Source organism: Tiliqua scincoides, chromosome 6, assembly GCF_035046505.1.
Source record: "Tiliqua scincoides isolate rTilSci1 chromosome 6, rTilSci1.hap2, whole genome shotgun sequence".
Lineage (NCBI taxonomy): Eukaryota > Metazoa > Chordata > Lepidosauria > Squamata > Scincidae > Tiliqua > Tiliqua scincoides.
The window spans coordinates 76,499,060-76,518,714 of record NC_089826.1 but is presented as its reverse complement, the minus strand read 5'-3'; the positions used below and the strand labels follow the sequence as shown (position 1 = coordinate 76,518,714).

Below are 19,655 nucleotides of genomic sequence, written 5' to 3'. Positions count from 1 at the left end.
GTCATATGTCGGCCATGTTTCCTAAGGCCTCTTTGGGGCTTTCTACAGGCAGGGAATAGACATTTGTGCCTTTGGTGGGCTACTTTTGGAAATGTGCTGTAGTAGGATTAGTGTCTCGACACCAATGTGCTAATCCTTGTAAAATCTCCCATCAGATTCCACAGGAAATTAATTTTGTGGTGAATAGAACCCTCACTGTTTCCTTAAATAATGAGCTCCTGTTTTGCAACTTATTTTATGACTTTTGCTAAATTGCCAGCCATGATTTGTGCTTTTTAATTTGTAGTGGATTTTCAGTGAACTTGATGCACTTTTACTTGTCCTAGAATTTTCACAGTAGAAGTAATAAGATTTGGGGGTTAGCTGGACAATCTGATCACAGCATACCCCACTTCATTTTGGCTTAGCGGGAAAGGTTCTCGAGTTCAAATTCCAAGGCAGTGGCACAGCATCCAGTCCATACATGTGCATGTGTCAGTCAAGGCTTCCAGAGGTTGGTGCCCATTATGTATAGATAAGTGAAACAATTGATAACAAGTTCTGCTAAAATCACAGGCAAAATCTGAACATGAAGGAATGAGAATTGATGGGTGACTTCTGCAGCATGCCTTGAGACTAGTCAGTTTCAGCTCTGTGCATGTTGCTTCACTGCTCACTGAACATTTGTGTTAAGTGAACCACCAAGATCTCCCACAAGATTGGAAGGGAAATGTTTTAAATAAATGTGAGCTGGTGATTGTGGTGTGTGCGTGTTTTCCTCAGTAATGTCATGAACATTGTTCTTTAGGCACTTGTGTCTGTTGCCCAGATAATTTATGTGCTGTTTCGATGCACTGACAAAATGGCCTTGCTTGATTTCTGTCATGTTTTTGTTTTCTGAGCATTTTTTCAGTTACTTGCAATTTATTCAATATTTAATTATGAATCAGTCATCCTAAAGCTTGAAAGTGATGAGCATTTTAAAAAATTGCTGATTACTTTGAAAAATCTCATTCCCTTCTTGTATTTCTTTTTTTTTTTTAATTTGGTTAAGCAACAATCGTCTGACTAAATTCCATGTTGCCTTCAAACAAAATCCCAGTGATCCTTTTTCCTAAGAAATGGACTGCCACTTTTGCAGTACTTCCCTAGGCTCAAGTTTTGTTTTGCGCATTTGTATGTAACTTATAGTTCAAGCCTGAATTAGTGGTCTTTATGAGTCAGGGGTGAATACCTTGTGGCTGCTAATGGCATATATCCCTGCAAGTCTTTTAAAAAATTCTTGGTTATGGTTTCCTATAACCTGAGAATCCCAGATTTGTTATGTAATTAAAATAAGATTTTGTTTTATCTCTTTTCCACTGCCAAATCTCGCACAGAGATATGGTGGTCTGAAAGTGCTAAATTAAGAAATAGGTAAGGGGGTGGCTTTCTCTTCGCAGAAAGGGTAACTTGGGAAGTATAAAAAAAATGATGGGCTTACAGTGCAGCATAAGTGCTTCAAGAAACAGGCGCTATACAGTAACTAAATTTTTTTAAAAAAGCACATCCCGCCCATAGGTATAGAATTCAAATGCTTGGAAGAAAAGTTAGACAAAAGCAGGCAGTAATGTAGGAAGACTACATGTTAGAAAGGATTCAGCAGTAGCAGAAAAGTGAAGATTGAGTCACGGCCCATAGAGCACGAGTTTGAGAAGTAGACTGGGAAGTGAAGAGGATTTTAAGGTGTAAAGGGGGGGGCACATTAGATTTGATGTGGCCCATAGGAATGTGCTGAGTGAAGGGAATTAACGTAGATAATTTTAATGGAGTGTGTCATGGTTTTGGTGACAACTGGTGGGTATGAACTACTAGTTATTCTTTAGGAAGTTATTATCCCACTTTTATGGCTGAATAATTTTCATTGAGGTGCCAGTTACCCATTCTAAGGAGTATGGGGAAGGGGTATGAAGTAAAATCAGCTATGTGATGATGAGAATCCCAGCAAAGTGCTGGTTCACACATGTATATAAATTGCTTAGTTTCTTTCCACTTCTTGACATATAGCCGTGTATGTGATTTTTCTCCACAAAAATGCTTTGATGATAGATGTATGAAAATTCACTTTACCACTTGACACTAGTCCCATATAGTACACAGTGTCATGTCATGGTGAAGGCATTAATTTATGTGCTTCAGATTTTTGCAAGACAGTTGCCTGGCTGTTGTCTTTTTAAGACCTTGGAAATTACTGGGGCCTAATTGTTGATAGCTAAACAATGTGCCAAGGCTTTTATATATTTGTATTGTGTGAACTGAATGGAAAAGACAGACAGGTGCTTGCATTATATATGGTGCAACTGTCAGATGCTAGTTTGCCATGAAATCTTATCTGTCATTCTTGATGACGTAACCATCAGATAAGTATTCATGAGTCACCTAGTCCACAGAAAGCAACTCATCCAGCAGATCTGTGTTCCTGTTGCTTTCTCAAAATAGTCACACTGTTTACTTATTCTTGGTTTATATAGCTGTTTAATTCTATACAATAATAAAATAGTCTATTAACTTTTTTGGTAGATTTGCTAGGACTGTATGAAGTGAGGATTATGTCTAGAAAGCCAGTGTGATGGAGTGGCCAGAACATTACATTTAGATGTGAGAAATCTAAATCCCTGTTCAGCCAGTAGTTCATTTGTTTAGTTTTGGCAAATTGCTCTATCTCAACCTAACTTTTAACACAGGGTTCAGCAACTAAAAATGCTAGAGCCAAATCCAGCTCCATCTGGGGTATTATCTAGTTCCAATTTTCTAGACCAGGGGTGCCCAAACCCCGGCCCTGGGGCCACTTGCAGCCCTCAGGGCCTCTCAATGCGGCCCTCAGGGAGCCCCCAGTCTCCAATGAGCCTCTGGCCCTCCGGAGATTTGTTGAAGCCCGCACTGGTCCAACGCAACTTCTCTCAGTGTGAGGGCGACTGTTTGACCTCTCGTGTGAGCTGTGGGATGAGAGCTCCCTCCACTGCTTGCTTTTTCACGTCTGTGATGCAGCAGCGGCAGCAAAGGAAAGGCCAGCCTTGCTTTGTGCAAGGCCTTTTATAGGCATTGAGCTATTGCAAGACCTTCATTCGTTCATATAAGTTCATCTTTAATATATTCATTTATGTAAACTTATGTAAATTTATTCAAATTTTAAATGTAAATTAATTCTTTTTTCCTCCGGCCCCTGACACAGTGTCAGAGAGCTGATGTGGCCCTCCTGCCAAAAACTTTGGACACCCCTGTTCTAGACTAAAAGTGGTATTTGTGTGAAGGAGACTAGGGACATAGGAGTGGCCTGCACTCTTACTTTACTATGTTGTGGGAAGATCCCAGCCCACCATCACCATTAACTCAAAATGTCCTTGCAGCAACCTGAGTTGCTGACCAGCACCTAGTTTTCAATGCTGTGGTAAACCTCTGTCTTTGCTGGACCAACTCAGTTTTGAAAGAGTAGCTTCATATAATTGAATTATAGATTCATAATTAGGATTATTCCCCCCCACCCACAACCTGGACAATATGTGTAGAAAACTAGCAGGTCAAGAAGAAGGCTATGCTAGAAACCTTCTTCTTCTTCTATAGAGTCTTTTGTATGGAACAATTTAATTTATTCATTTATTCCTTCACTGAAGGAGAAGCCTGAAGGAGAAGCCTTCAGTGATATGGATAATTAAACTAAAAAGTGTTATTCTGTGTCTTAACATTTCAACTGAAAATTGAAGTGATAGAAGTGTTGACAGTTTTACTTTTAATGTTGAACTTCCAAAGTGTGTGAGCCAATGGACTTATCATGTGAGCAAGGTGCTGGATGTATAGAAGTGAAAAGCTGTAAGGAAGAGTAACTGCAATCTAAAATTCATCTTTAATGAGCCCTATAGAGATTGTATTATCAATTTGTTAATTGCAGGTTCTTTCCCCCAGGCTAGGTTGCATACTTCTCTTTAAAAGTTGAAGACTTTCTGCAAGTTGTGGATCAGAAAGCACCGAGGTCGACATTCAGAAGTATTCTGTACACTAATTGTAGCTCATATGTCTCTGTGTTGTAGTCATTGTATAGAATGGGATCATTTGTTCCCAAAATGGAGGTGGGCGTGGTTCAGACATGCCTGGGTTAAGCCTCCATTATGAACCCTTTACCCCTCAGATCCTTGGATCAGGAAGCCCTGGTAATCCCTTTAGGTTACTCAACTGTAAAAGACACAGTGGATAACTGTACTGTTACCTGAACTCTTCAGAACAGTGGGCGAGAACAACACCAGTGGCACCCTCATGGGTTCTGGTTACACCTGCCCTTTGGCAAATTTCAACCACCTGACCTGGTCTAGGTGAAGGCAAATGGGATGGGCTAGGTTTTTCTGCATCTAGACTAGACAATGAGAAAAACAGAAACCCAATTCGCCAGCACTCCATAAAAAGGAAGTTTGACTGGGCGAGGAAATTCTTGGATGGAACAGGTTCCACTGCTTCTGTTGAACTGTCTCTCCAGTAACTGAAACAAACCACACCTTATACCTGAAGGTATGTTTATAGCATGAAAGATGTAATTAGGATCAGTTTTGATTTCTTTTTTGTATTGCATCTGTTAGCAATGTTTGGTTTTTCCTATTTAGTGTAACGTTCTTTTTTCATCAATGAACTTCACTATATTTTAAAAAGCCTCCTGCTTGTCTGGTAAGAAATAGAAGCTAAGAGCCATTCTTTGATAGTCTCTGTGGATCAAATGCTACACAGACTTGGAGTATCTGTTGGCATGTGTGCAGAGGACGGTCAGGCTCTTTGTCTCCTCTGACAACAAGCTTCAGTGCTGAAGGTTGCCTCAACAAATGAGCTATCCTGGGTTGGAGGAAAATTGTGAGGTTAAGACTTAACTCTGGTACCAGCAAACCTATCCCCCTCCCCAGGGGTCAGACTTTTGTGACATAACAGTGCCAGCCAGCCAGGTTTCCATCACGTGCCTCAGTGAGAAACCTGAGAGAAAATGGGAACAGCACCACATAGTGGTCAGACCACTATCATCCATAAACATGTTGACGTTTGTAGTGTTTTTCCATTATAGTCAATAAAGAGATGCAATATTTTTCAAGTGCACTGCCCAGGATTCAGGGCTAGGCTGTAGCAGTCTGTTCAGCAAGTTCTGTGGGCTCAAGCATTCATTGGGCTTATATCTCTTGAATTATTTTGCCCCTACTCAGTGCTGCCTGGGAAAAGACTTGAAAATGAGGGCATTGTGAGGACAATATCAGAAGTCTACTGTTGAGCTGGTGTCAGAATCACTCTGAAAAGGAGCTAGTCCTTTGGCATGCCAAAAGGAGCTCTTTGTATTCCAAAGAGAATGGAATTTGTAAAGCTGTCGACTGAGGCCAAGGTTTCAATTCCTTCTATATTTAAGGTTTCCAATCATTGTGCTTCCTTGTTGTCTGTGTGGTCTTGGGAATATATAGAGCCTTATTTCGCCCAGCTGCTCATTTTTACATGAATAGCCGTTGCATACAAATGTGAAGATGAATTGACTAGCTCAGTGTTTCCCAAACTGTGGGCTGGGAACCACCAGTGGTCATGAGATGATTTTTGGTGGGTTATGAAAAGTTTCTGAAATAAATGGTTGGCAACCTTCAGTCTCGAAAGACTATGGCAGTGGTACTCAAACTTTTCTGGCCAGTGGCTCCCTTGACCCCCGTGGCTGTTGACCATGACTCCCCATCATGTTCCTGAGGGCTGGAAGCGACATCAAACAGGAAGTGGCCAGAAATATTAACTATATTAAATATATTAAATATAAAATTATAATATATTTATTATAATATAATAAATATTATATATATAAACTATATTAATATTAATTATATTAATCATACAATTAATTAAATGCAGATCTTAAAAATATATTATTAATACACAGCAATATATATGCTTTATAAATGAGCTGCTGATCACTGTTGGAGACAGGATGCTGGAGTAGGCAGATTTTGTCTGGTCCAGGAGGACTCATTTTTTTAAACTTTGTAAGCATACCAATAGAATTGTTTTATCAAATGAACTTTGTAAACAACCAGTCTGACCAACATCACACACACACACACCCCAATCCAACTAGTCATTTCTCCCATTCTCCTTGGATAGGATTGAACCCTTTATTAATTTAATGAAATTAAATTTTTCCAGCAGCTGGTGGGGAAAACAAAAATAGACCATGAAATAGAGCTGATAATGATTCGGTTAGGAAGCTAATTTGTCTCCTATACTAGGAGATGCACAGCTCAAGCCTATGCATGTCTGCTCAGAAGTAAGTCCCATTAGAATAAATGGGCCTTACTCCCAGGAAATTGTGGATAGGATTGGGCTGGAAATCATTTCATCAATGGCTGATAAGTATTCCCTTCAAATAGCAAGATTCATCACTTTAAAAATACAGCTTTTCCTAAACAACAAGATTAATAAATCACTTTAAAAACATTACCCTTTTTCTGCTCCTGGCCAAGTAAAGTGTGTGCTTGTCTCTCCCCTCCCCCTTTGCCAACTGCATGGAAACAACTTTAAGGGGAGGGGGAGGAAAGCGGGAAGGTTTGGAGATTGAAAGGGGGGAGTGGAAGAAGGAGGGGTTGAAAAGAGAGATTTCACTTTGATGAGAAGCGATCCCTTTGATGAGAAGCGATCCCTAGTTCCCAGAGGCTGGGAACTAGGAACCAACCAGACAAGGATCAGCGAGGATTAAGGACTGCAAGCCAAGCATGCTTGGAAGATGGCGGGGTGGCAGCAGCCACTCTCACAGCTGAGCAACTCCTGTTTCTTCTGCTTTAAAAAAAAGCGCAAACAACGGGCAGAAGATGGGGCTCGTATTCTGCCCAGGGGTGTGACTGTATTGCTGCGAGAGGACATCCCGCGCTTCCCCTTTGAGTTCCCTCCCTAAAGAGCTGCGCATCCCTAAAGAGCTCCCTAAAGAGCTGCGCATCACAGCTTGAATAACACTGGACTATGGTATAAGCCTACAGCACCCAGTATTCCCAAGTGGTCTCCCATCCAGGTACTAACCAGGCCTGACCCTGCTTAGCTTCCGAGATCAGATGAGATCAGGCATGTGCAGGGTAACAGTTCTGAAATAAGGGGGAGGACTTTGCAAGTACCCTTGCCCAGTTTGGAGAAGAAAATTGCAGCGGTGGGCAATCTGGATGGAGGGAGTGATCTCGTGGTGGGAATGCTAACCTGTGGTATGAGGTAATCTTTTACTCCCAAGTTAAAATGTCACATTTTCTGTAGTAATTGGTGTGCCATAGATCATGTGTAAACTCACTTTCAGCCTTTTGGCTGACCTGGAAGTCCCTAACTGCACGTCTTGCTCCCCAGTTCGGTCTTCTGGATAACCTGGAATGCCTATAATAGGTTTGGGAAACAATCCTTCCAACTCCATTACTAGGGAGAGTTTAGCAAATGTCTATACACGCTTACTATATGTAAGTTCTTTAGCAACCTTAATTATTGTTATTAATAAAGAAATCATTTCTTTCTATCTTTTTTTGTCTAGTACAGTTATGTGGGTCATGATTGTTGTTTTAAAAAGTGGTTCCTGGTACTTAAAAGTTTAGGAAGCACTGCTCTGACTTGTTCACAATGCTTGCTTCCATGTTTTATGTGGCTCTTTAGAGGATACATATTGTGTTTACGGTTTTCTAAATGTTACAGACAGCAGCATTTTCAATATTTATCACTTTCTCTCCTGTCATTTCTGTGTTATCCAGCTAACCCTCTTTTCACACCCCACTCTGGTCATATCAAAATGGCCTGAGTACATAAGAGATTCCAAAGTCAATAAGACAACGTCATTAAATGGGAGCAAAGATCTCAGTTGTTATCTTATATGTAATAGGTTGCCATAGTTATTGCCTTACATGCTTGCAGCACTATTTTATTTTATGCTTAGTTCTGTAGTAAGAGATGAGGGGATGACTGGATCAAGCACTTTTGAGTATACTTTGCTGGTCACGAGATCTATTTATTTTGCAATCATGCTGTGGAATTTTATAAGGATTATAAGCAAATAATTCTTTAAAATATTCCTTTATTTTAAAGAATTATTTGCTTATAATCTTCCTGTAACATTGACCTTGATGAGCACATGGTGAAAACAGTAAACTTGCCAGTAACTTTCTTTTGCTTTTTATTTCTGCATTTGATTTAATTCTTGATAATCCAGCCTGTGTTTTAAAAAAAATATTTGTTTGTGTTGTAGTTCACAACTGGACGCAAGAGGAGACTCTTCAGTGGCTGGTGGAATTTGTTGAACTTCCTCAGTATGAGAAAAATTTCAGAGAAAATAATGTCAAAGGAACAACATTGCCGAGGTGACTTTTTCAATCCAGTGTTTTGGTACATGTATGTCTGTTATGGCAACTGGATGAAGCCTTACTTTCAGAGAGGAGCAAAATTTACAATGTGGTCTTTCCAGTATTTGTTTTCTGGCCAAATGATGCATATAATACTGCCAGTTTATGCAGAACATGTTCAGACAGATATTTTAAATTTAAGGGCAAAATGGTTTGAAAGGTTCTTATGGCAAAATGCCGTCATCTTCCAAAGTCAACTTCTGGACATTCTTGTAGTTATGAACTTCTGGTTAGTGTTGTATTGACTATTGATTTAATTGTTAACTGTTTGGCTTTTAAAAACAAAACCAGAAAAGCGGTATAAGACTATAAAAATAGTATGTGTAGTCAATAATAAATAAAAAAATATTGGTAATCAAGAAGTATTAGAATGAAAACTTTCACAAAAATTGTGAAGGTATTCATTCTAATAGGAGCCTTGCTGATTTATATTTAGAGATAATCTGCATTATTCTTGCACTTGAATAATAATGGAATTCCTATGCTTGAATAATAGCACTTGAACTCAATACTGTTTGTTGCCATTGGACAGATCATAAAAACATTGCTATGCTTTCTTTTTGTAAAATTCCTTTCGAGGTCCAGATCCAAAGAAATAGCAAAATAAGAAAAATGTAAAGTTCATAATATATTTGGTGTAGAGGAATGCTTTTGTTTAACCTAACTCATTACATTAGGTTATTATACTATGTCTGGCCACTTTGTCTTAATATTGTACACATAATTGGCAGCTGAAGAAATATAGTAACCATTTCAATGTATGTGTTTGGGTTCTTAGGCCCAACAGAACATGCATTTCACTAATGATGTTTTTAACGAGCACTTTCAGAACAATGAACCTAAACCTTCACTTTATTGTGTGCAGGATAGCAGTTAATGAACCCGCATTTATGATCTCTCAGTTGAAAATAATTGATCGGAGCCATAAGCAGAAACTTCAGCTGAAGGCCCTGGATGTTGTTTTATTTGGACCTCTCACACGTTAGTACAATTTTCATTTACTTTGTCTTCCACCACTTAGCTGATGGCAGAATACATTGTTCTGCTGCACTTTTATTACCTTGTGTTTAAGTTAACTAGTTTCATTGAGAGAAGATTGTTCAGTGATATCATTCAGTCCCTGTCCTTGGATGACCAATACGCACACTCTCTGTCTCTATCTCTCTGTACAAGGCAGCAGGCCAAACCTGAAAACCATATCAATTGCCCTACTTCCCTCTGAGACGAGAACAGAGTATTAACTACAGATTATAACTAACAGAGTATTAACTAACAGAGTATAACTACAGTTATTAACTGGGGTAGCAATGAAATTTAGACTCCTCGCAGATGGAGGAATATGATGGTCTTTGTTCATGTGTCTGTGTAGGGAATTTTTTTTTTGGCAGGGGGGGGGTTTGAAATATTTGAAGCCATTAAGCAGAATAGGCTACATTATGTTAGCCATTAAATGCTGTTTTCTAAAATTTTAGGCAAGAGCTCATTTTGCTTTAATATTTACTTCTTAATCAAAAGATATGGCAGGTGGGCTGTAAAATTCTGGAATAGGGTTGTACCAGAGGTTCATCCATAAATAGTTTAGGTCCATTATTGTGCTTTGAGGGGACAAAGTGGTTCTTCCAAAGTCTCTTGGTTTTACCTTTTCTCAGCACTTGCAGTCCTGGTCCCTGGGCTGCCTGAGGCCAGGACCATAAAATGCCACCCTACCTCCACTGGGTGCATCTGGAGTCCTTCTGAGGACTGTAGAGGTTGCCTGCAGCCTCCCCGGCTCCCAGAAGGCCCTCTGAGACCTCCAAATGGCCTTCTGAAGCCACTGGAGGGCCTAAAAATATCACTTCTGGTTTTTGGCAATAACCAGAGGTTATATTAGTTCTTTTGGAAGCTGCAGAAGGTCATCTGGAGTCCTCAGAGGGCCTTCTGGGGGCCAGGGAGGCTGCAATGAGCTTCCCCAGCTCTCAAAAGACTTTGTAAAGGCCTGTTTAAAAAAAGGAGGGGTGATGGAGTAGAGGGGGTCGTAACCCTTCCCGAGTGGCACCCTGAGGCTTTTGCCCCCTTGATGCCACCCAGGTATGCCAGTGGTTTGCAGCTATTGTTTCCTTGAATACTGCTGCTACAGTACCATTTTTTTTTTACCTCTGGTCTTTCCTTCCCAGGCTTTCACTCTAGCCTATCAGAGATGACATTGCGTAGGTAGTGATGGATGAATCAGTTTGATTTGGTATCAGCCTAGTATTTATGAGCTTTCTCAGAAAACTCTTCAGGGGAAAAAAAAATTTCTCCCCAGAATTTCTATCCCAGTTGCACATGTGGTTTCAGCTGTTACTGGAAAACAGTTGTTTTTGTTTTTTAAACCCAAGCCCTGGACACTAATCACAGTTCAGCGATGAGCAAATACCTTTAAATGGAGCAGCCCAAACAGGACGCGACCTGATGTAGCTTGCATCCGGGTGAGTGATGGGAAGAGTGGTGGATTTGGGATGCCCTTTGTCCCCAGTCCATCGCCACCTCCTTCCATCCTGCTGAGGACACAAGCTACATTGATCTGCTTCCATTATTTGCAGGAAGCAGATTATCTGCCTCCTCACCATGTTTCTCATGCAGCTTTTGAAAATGCAGAAGTGTGGCACTTCTGGTTTGTATTTACAGGGCTTGAAGAAGCGCCTTAAGTTCATGCGATCCCTTTAAATAAAACTAGAAGTGCCCCGCTTCCACATTTGTAAAACTGTTAGCACATAAGGGGTTTCCTTTTGTTGTTCCCAGTGTGCTGTGGCAGAGGTGGCAGCAGCCTTGGGCGGCATCTGAGGTTGCACTGCCCTGCCTCCAAAGGATGATATTTAAGGCTTCAGGAAGTTGTGGGAACGTCAGGAAAGATCCCAAACTTTGGGAGCAAGGAAAATGTATAATCTAAGTTTGTCTGACCAAACATGAGGTAGTTCCCTGACCTGAAGCCTAGCCAGAAACTTTTTATATACGCTGTAAGTCTTCCCACTTTGCTTGATTTTTTGCTTGATTTTTGTTTTAAATCTTATAGTGATGTCCAAAACATTCCTTCCCAGAGCCAAGTGTGGAATGCTAATTGCATGCTTTTACCATTTGATTTTGATTTAAAACCTTTCTCTCCTGCCTTTCAGCAGAAGTTTTCAAAGTGGCTAGCAATAAAAATTTAAAATTCAATAATTAACATTAGATTTAGACAACACAATAAACATCATACCACAATAAAGTAGTCAAAGAACCCTGTTGGGTACCTGGTTCTTTAGAACTAGCCATAAATTACAGCAATTTTTCTTGTCAGTTACAGGTTAGTCTGTGGTCAAGTACAATAGATCTAAAGCCATTCAGACGAAATGGTTATGTGTATAATGGATGTGTGTATGTGTTTATTGTAAAGTGTTAGCTTTTTAGTACATGATTTTAATTGTCTTGTTTAAATAATGAATGTTGTACATTAGCATCACAGTTTCCCATCTTCTAAATTAGAAGTTTGCTGAAATAAAAATTGAATTGGTAGTTTGGCGATGCTGCATCATACATGAGTTCTTGTAAAGTTTAGATGACAAGAAAGTGGCTGCTTTGTAAATGTATACGTTTAACTTTTGTATAATGTTTGTTTCTCAGGTCCACCTCACAACTGGATGAAAGATTTTGTACTTACAATTTCTATAGTGATTGGTGTTGGAGGCTGCTGGTTTGCATATACTCAGAACAAGACCTCAAAAGAGCATATCACAAAAATGATGAAAGATTTGGAAAGCCTGCAAACAGCAGAGCAGAGCTTAAGTGACATGCAAGAAAGGTATGTGGAAAACAATAGTGTTCAAAGGCCTTCTCAGTAACCTTTACAACGTTCTTGCAAGGTAGTCAGTACAGTTCTGTTGTAAATAACTGAAGCTCGTGTCTTGCCGATGCTACTTAGGGCACAATCCTATGCATGTTTACTCAGAAGTAAATCCTAATGTATTCAATGGGGCTTTCTCTCAGGAAAGTGTGGTTAGGATTGCAGTCCTAGTTTCACATTTTTTCATTTTTATTTCCTCCTTCCTCCAAACTGCTCTAGGTGGTGTACATAATTTCTTCCTTCTTTTTTCCCTCACAACAACCCTGTGAGGTAGGTGAGGTTGAGAGATATTGACTGGCCCAAGTTCACCCAGGAAGCTTCATGGCTGAGCTGGAATTTGAATCTGGAACTTTCAGGTTTAAGTTCAGAATCACTACACCATCCAGCTATCTCCACTTTAGGACTGAAGTGTTGTTTGAAGAGTTTACACTTTTCCATTTACGCTCATGGCCACTATACTACACCAGTAATCCAGGAAAGTTATAAGAACGAGGAATTGTGACATTCTTCACAAATTCTTTGAATACCTCTGCTTTATGGACATTTAACAGGGGAACAAAACTTGTTCCATATTTGCCAGTACTGATAATCCTTCCGTGCCGAATTTCACAATACTTTTGACATGGGATGATGCCACTTGGTGATACCATAGAGTTGCTTAGATTGCTTGTCGAATCTATTGAGCTGTAAACAGAACTAAACATGCAGTATTAACTCGAGGGGGAAAATGTCTACTTTGAAGGCTTGAAAAAGCGCAGGAAGAGAACCGAACGGTTGCTGTAGAAAAGCAGAACCTGGAGCGCAAGATGATGGATGAGATCAGTGACGCAAAACGGGAAGCATGTCGTCTGAGGGAGTTGAGGGAAGGAGCAGAATGTGAACTCAGCAGGCTCAAATATGCAGAAGAGGAGCTAGTGCAGGTATTTGTCAATTTCTATTTGCATACTCTGGTTCTTGGTTTCCTTTTGGGTTTGTATAACAAGTTTGCAGTTGTGGATACTTTAAAATACTTCAATAAATTAACTTGGAGCTCTTGGAAAATGTATAGTTCTGATTCCTCTAGAACAGGGCCAAAGGCTGGATCCAGTGTTCAGCCAAATCCTTCCCTCCTGTGACTGGTGTTTCTCATTCCAGAGCACCGCATCTCTCCATGTCCCCTGATCAGGATAATGCAATGCTCTGGGCAGTCATGTCTATGGTGCAATGTCCCAGTGGGCATTGTGCCTGGATTTCTAGACAGATGCGACTATCCAGAGCATTGTGTCATCTCGATTAGGGGACATGGAGAGACGCAGCACTCTCGGACTCAACGTGCTAGTTGCGCCGCGGAACGCATTCCCGGCACACAGTCGTCAGCCCTTTTGAGTGCCGCTGAGGAAACCTGGCACAGACATTATATGTTTCTTTTGATAAAGAGCTGTCCTAACTTTTTGTTTAGGGCATTGCTTGACAAACTTATCTCTGGTGACACCCTGACACCCAGAAGAAAGTGGTGATGACACAATGGCATGATGATGTCATCACCACTTCTGGGTTGGGAGATCAGATGCAACCCTACAAGCAGTGGTAAGAGGCTCCAGGGGTAGGTGGGGGGTCTTTTTCAAGTGTGCGAAAACTGCATGCAGCAGCTCTGCCCACCAAACCCCTACCACTGTTTGTTGTGTTACGTCAGTCTCCAGCAGGTGTCCCATGGTGTCCCAGTGAGTGCCTTGCAACACCCCAGGATGTCGTGATGCACATTTTGGGAACATCTGGTTTTTAGGACCTTTCAGGGAAAAACAGAATGATCTGAATCTCCATAGAGGTGGAACTTTGCCACTAAGTGTGGCTACAGCATGTAACCAAGGGTTAAGATACAGTAATATTCTTAGAAAGTCCAGGCAGCTGAGTTGGAAGCTGGGAGAGAAATGGAAAACATGACTGGTGGAAAGGAGGAACCAGAGAGAAACTTGCATGGTCAAGGATCAAAGTAGAACATATCAGGGTAAAGGAAAGAGTGGAGTCTGTTAATATGGTAGTATGCACAGTAGTTGCTTTGTTGTGTAGACAAAGCCTGCTGCTTAAATAGGGTGTGAAAATGACAGTGATTGGTCACAGTGGTAAAGCAGCACATATAGCCAGTAAAGCTCTTTGGGCCCCAGGAAGTTCATGATTTCCAACCAAGTTAGTGGCTCAAGGAGAAGGGCTCCAGCCAGGCATCCATATTTAATTCTTTCCATGGCCGGTGCCCTTGGTATCAACATAAGAGAAACTCAAAATGTATGGTTAATTTTCCCTTATATACTTTTTGTTCCAAGTGTCTGTTAATGAGCAAGGTAAATTCAGGTCACCAAATCCCTAGTTTCAACATTACGTAAGAATTGTAATAGAAGTCGTCTGATGCTGTAATGCTTTCTTTGTTGTAAAGTTGCTTTGCTAATACAGTAAAAGCCACATTAGCTGGCACTTGGTAAAGCTGCAAACCCAGTGAACTTTGGAGATGCCAGTTCACCAAATGTGCTTGTTAAGCAAACTGCTGATTTTAACAAAGCTGCCCACCTGTCCCAGGCCCCCTCCCTCACCTGATGTGCCTCTCTGCCATCCTTCCTCCCTTCATGAGGACCCTCTGGCAATGGAGATGTTCAGCTTTCTGCCACATGTGGGATTCGTAACAAAGGAAGTGGAACACCTTTCTTCCTAGAGAGGCCCTGTGAAGAGTGAATGCCCACAAAGAGGGCTTTCTCTACAGTGCGTATCAGGTGAATCCTGGAGATGGTGAAAACTTAGTTAACTGGCACATTTGGGTAACCCTTTTCCCTGTGTGTGCCAAATCATTGTTGGCATCCTTCAGTCTCGGAAGACTATGGTATCGCGCTCTGAATAGTGGTTCTGGAACAGAGTGTCCTCTCCAGTGCGTGAAGCCTGGGTAAAGTAGATATGGAGGATAGACTGTTTCCCATGTAGCAAATCCCCCCTCTCCATATCGCTGAAATGGTCCAATGGAAAGGCAGAAGCCAATACGGTTGGTTCCAGTGGCGTTGCAAGAGTTGCCAGAACGTGACTGTGTTAAGCCATGAACTGCCTCAGGGACTCCGGCTCCAGATTTTGCCTCGAGGTTGACTCCTGAAGCCTTTTCCATAACTGGATGTAGCCACAAGGCAATGGAGGTTTGGGATCAGAGTTTTCCTTCTCTCAGATGAGCTGCCTTCCCAGGCTGTCCCATCTACCCGGGACCAAATAGCCCATCTACCGAATAACATGGCTTTAACTATGCCTGACCTGTGATAGCAGGAAAACAGCAAGGACTTGAAGATTCATGTTTTTGTACAAAAAAATGGATGTCGAAAAAATAAGATCGCAATACAAGAGGTTTGGTGCTTATGTGCTAGGGCTGCTAGTCAGTTTATGATGATGATGAATATTTACATACTGCTTTTAAACAAAAAAAAGTTTGCAAAGTAGGTTACATAGCTCAATAAAAAGTTGCTTTGAAATCCGTATGTTTGCATATGGATGCAATAGTAGTTGTGAAGGGAAAAAAGCATGTGTTTGTTTTTTGTCCATCAATTCACATTTCACAGCAAATGTAGCTTTAGAAAGAGGCATTCCCTCTGAGAGAAGAAATGCCTCTTCAAAGTTGGCTCTTCCTGCAGAGAGTTTTTATTCAGGGTGACCCAAAAAAACCAGAACCCATAAAAATTTTATGAAATCCTACAAAGGTCCAGTAAATTTCAAGAAACTTTTCCTTGGTTGAACAAGACATATTGGGGAAGATTATTGTTCCAGTATTTCATGCACAGAGTCGACTTGTACACCCTGAAAGAAAAAAGAAGAAAAATTAAAATTAACAGTTTTATTCAAAGATTTGTGGGTTCTGGTTTTTTTGGGTCACCCTGTATATAGTAGTTTTTAAAAATAATGAAAACCATCTTAAGAAACTTTAAAATCTGCTGTCTGATTAACTGGGAGCACCTCTAAAAGCCAGTTAAATGTTCTAACATTTTAATTAACTAGTACTTGGTGACCCCGGTGGCGTAGCAGCCAGTCTGGGAGACTAGCTTCTCCGCCCCCCGCAAGCTACGCCACCGGGTGACCCATCCATTCATTTAAAAGCATCACAGAAGTTCTGATGACAAAAGGTTTCTAAAAATATATATTTTACCTTTCAGTCTTAGTGGCTTACTAACTTTGTGTGTTTGACTTGACTCCTAGGTCCGTATGGCTTTAAAAAAGGCAGAGAAGGAGTTTGAACTGAGAAGCAATTGGTCTGTTCCTGATGCGCTGCAAAAATGGCTCCAGCTGACGCATGAAGTAGAAGTGCAGTATTACAACATTAAGAGGCAGAATGCAGAAATGCAGCTAGCAATTGCAAAGGAAGAGGTAATGTGACTTCTTCTGATGGAACAGTTTAAATCAGCAAATGCCTCTAGCCTATTGATTTGGTTCTGAGATAATAAGACAATCCTGGGGTACAGAGCTGTAACTGTATATTTTTGTTTCCTTCAGCCTATTCCACCCACACATCAGTTTCAAATTTTGAGCAAAAACCATAATTGCAGTTTGAGAATATTGCATTTGACTTTGTTCCTGCTGCTATACATCTCTCCCCCAAGAGCTGCATCACAGGCAGCTTTCTGTTTTGCCTCTGCTGTATTCAGTCTGCTTTTCAGCTTTAATGAATGTTCTAAACTTCATAATTTTGCCATACACTAAAAGCTCATAATGGGTAACATTTGACAGATAACAGATGCAGGATGTCCATTAAATGTAACATAGACTAATACCCTCCATTCCTCCACTGTTTGTAAGAGACAGTTTGCCAAGTCTTCAGAACAAAGAAGCTGCACAGTTGTGGGTAAAGGTTCTGAAAATATATATGGGTGTGCTCTAGCTTTTATAGATGTCCGCTGTTATCCGCGGATTTGGTTGTCCACAGTTCCCCACTGCCCATTACCTTTGTTCATCTTTAGAAGGGAGACTAAGGGCCCAATCCTATGCAGGCCTGGTGAGCTCCAGTGCTGGGTACTGTAAATGTGCTTTACAGCACGGTTACAGCTCAGAGGAAGCAGTGCTGATACTGGGCCCATGCCACTTTGCGCTGGGCCTCTTACTGAGTGGAGGGTGCCTTGCGGCCCCTGGAGCAAGGTGAGACCGCTGGGTGGCGAAGTGGTGTTTTGGAGTGGAGGGTAGAGTGGAACTGGGAGGCGGGAGGATTGGGCCCAGGCAGAGGGTGGGACTGGCAGAGGAGGCCTCTGCTGGATCCCATGCTCAGTGTCAGGATGAAAAACTCGATCTGGAGTTCCATGAGTCTGTGCCAGCAAAATAGCTGGTGCAAACTGGAGGAGATCCATTGTGGGGCCTGCCCACCTTTTCCCCAAGGAGACTCCAGCAGCTGCCGCAGCGCCCATAGGATGCAGCGGTAGCCATTTCAGCGCTGCTGCTCCTCTGGGCACTGGGCAGCTTAGGATTGGGCTGTAAGAGCAAATGTTAACTTCCTGCTTCTTAACAGTCGCTCTTAATCACCACTCTAGCCTGCAGGCAGGGTGCCTGCCTGCCTGCCTGCCTTGCTATAAGCATTCTGCTTTTAGCTGTTGATTAAAACAAGGCAAGTTATTGCTTCATGTGAAGATAATGGGTGTTGGGGTGGCATGGGGAAATGGAGTTCCCCTTACCTGTGGTTTCCGGTATCCTGAGGGGGAGGGGCAGAAACGTACCCCCTTGGATAGCAGGGGACACCTGTACTTAGTACAAACATGGAAAACGTTGGATAGGATTGAAACAAGAATGCAATAGGAAATAGCATCCCTTTGAAGGATGTACCCAAGACACTAAATTTTGAGTTAGTAATGTCTTCTATGCATTGCATACTGTCTGTATTTAAAAAAGGAGTGTGTAATTATAAAAATAGTAAACATACATGTTTTGACTTCATATTTGTCCTTAATTTTAGGCTGAAAAGATTAAGAAGAAGAGAAGTTCTGTCTTTGGAACACTACATGTTGCACACAGCTCTTCTCTTGACGAAGTGGACCACAAGATTCTGGAAGCAAAGTAAGAGAACTAACATAATACGATGTATCTCATGTTTAATACCTAAATTTATTTGGTACTGTAGAGTTCAGTGCTTCAGCATGGGTTGCAATTCTTAATTAAGCATGTTGGATTATATAGCATGAATTTTTGTTCAGAAAGACAAAGTAGCTGATGAAGCATATTGCATTACATGTTTTAATAAGGCTGATCATAAATATTTCCCAAGTATAAATTGCATAGCAAATAATAAAAAACATACATTGCTTCCCAGGAAAGCACTTTCTGAATTAACAACATGTTTGCGAGAGCGTCTCTACCGATGGCAGCAGATTGAGAAGATCTGTGGCTTCCAGATAGCACATAACTCAGGATTACCAAGTCTGACTTCATCACTTTACTCTGATCACAGTTGGGTGGTCATGCCCCGAGTCTCTATTCCACCTTACCCAATCGCAGGGGGAGTGGATGACCTTGATGAAGATACTCCTCCAATAGTCTCTCAGTTTCATGGTATGTGCTGGTCTAACAAGACATTGGGCAAGTGGGAATACACAGGCATTTAGCAAATGAATATTTATTTATTTATTACATTTTTATACCGCCCTTCCTCCAAAGAGCTCAGGGCGGTATACACAGCTGCTCCCCTCCTTTTGTCCTCACAACAACCCTGTGAGGTAGGTGAAGCTGAGAGAAAGTGACTGGCCCAAGGTCACCCAGGAAGCTTCGTGGCTGAGGGGGGATTTGAAACTGAATATTCCAGGTCTGAGTCCACCTCCCAAACCGCTACACCAGCCTGGCTTTACCATTGTTTGAGATGTTGGCAGAACTCAATATATAATAAAGTGGAGGTTCGGAGGGACTTGTAAGAAGCCAGCAAATTAAAGATGATAATAGAATAGAAAATACTGGTACAGACCCTGGACCCCCAGATATTTACTAAACAAGGCTTTGAACCAGAGAGAAAAGTATTTAGGGAAGTAAAAAAAAAAAAGAACTTTTGAGCAAATATGCTTCAATTGAGATACATTGTTTGTGCATAAGCAGTAGGAAGGGACAAAGGAACAGTATCCCCATACTGCCTTCAGAACTGTGTTCTGAAAGTTGTCTGTGGACTTTTTCCTCCCCTCCCCCCCCCATTCTTCTTTTCTCTGATCAACAACTGGCTTCAGTTAGATACTTTTTTCATTTTTGAAGATGTTATTTATTGTTCCTATTTTCCTGTTTTTCAGAAATGTTTAGGCATTGTCTTGGTCATTATAAGTTATGTAGAATTGTTTCCATTATTTTTCTGGTTCAAGTTTGTGACTTTTCTTTACTTTATCTGATGTTGAACTACTTTTTTTAAATTGTCTACATTTTAAAACAAGGATTTGAACCACTAAAAATCCTAGCTGTTGGTACAGCTGATGTATGTAGAATTTTTGTTTCCA

At 41.1% G+C, this 19,655-nt stretch overlaps 1 protein-coding gene and 1 pseudogene across 1 annotated transcript in view; one reads left to right on the top strand and one right to left on the bottom strand.

The window, feature by feature from the left end:
* The window catches only part of STIM2 (stromal interaction molecule 2), a 79,935-nt gene that overhangs the window by 57,526 nt on the left and 2,754 nt on the right, over positions 1-19,655 (top strand). The window contains exons 4-10 of the mRNA XM_066631816.1: positions 8,222-8,333; positions 9,241-9,356; positions 11,994-12,171; positions 12,956-13,133; positions 16,405-16,572; positions 18,143-18,243; positions 18,497-18,735. Of these exons, the coding sequence (XP_066487913.1) occupies positions 8,222-8,333; positions 9,241-9,356; positions 11,994-12,171; positions 12,956-13,133; positions 16,405-16,572; positions 18,143-18,243; positions 18,497-18,735 (1,092 nt within the window). The remainder of the gene's footprint in view (positions 1-8,221; positions 8,334-9,240; positions 9,357-11,993; positions 12,172-12,955; positions 13,134-16,404; positions 16,573-18,142; positions 18,244-18,496; positions 18,736-19,655) is intronic.
* On the bottom strand, positions 6,978-7,096 carry LOC136656488 (5S ribosomal RNA; annotated as a pseudogene).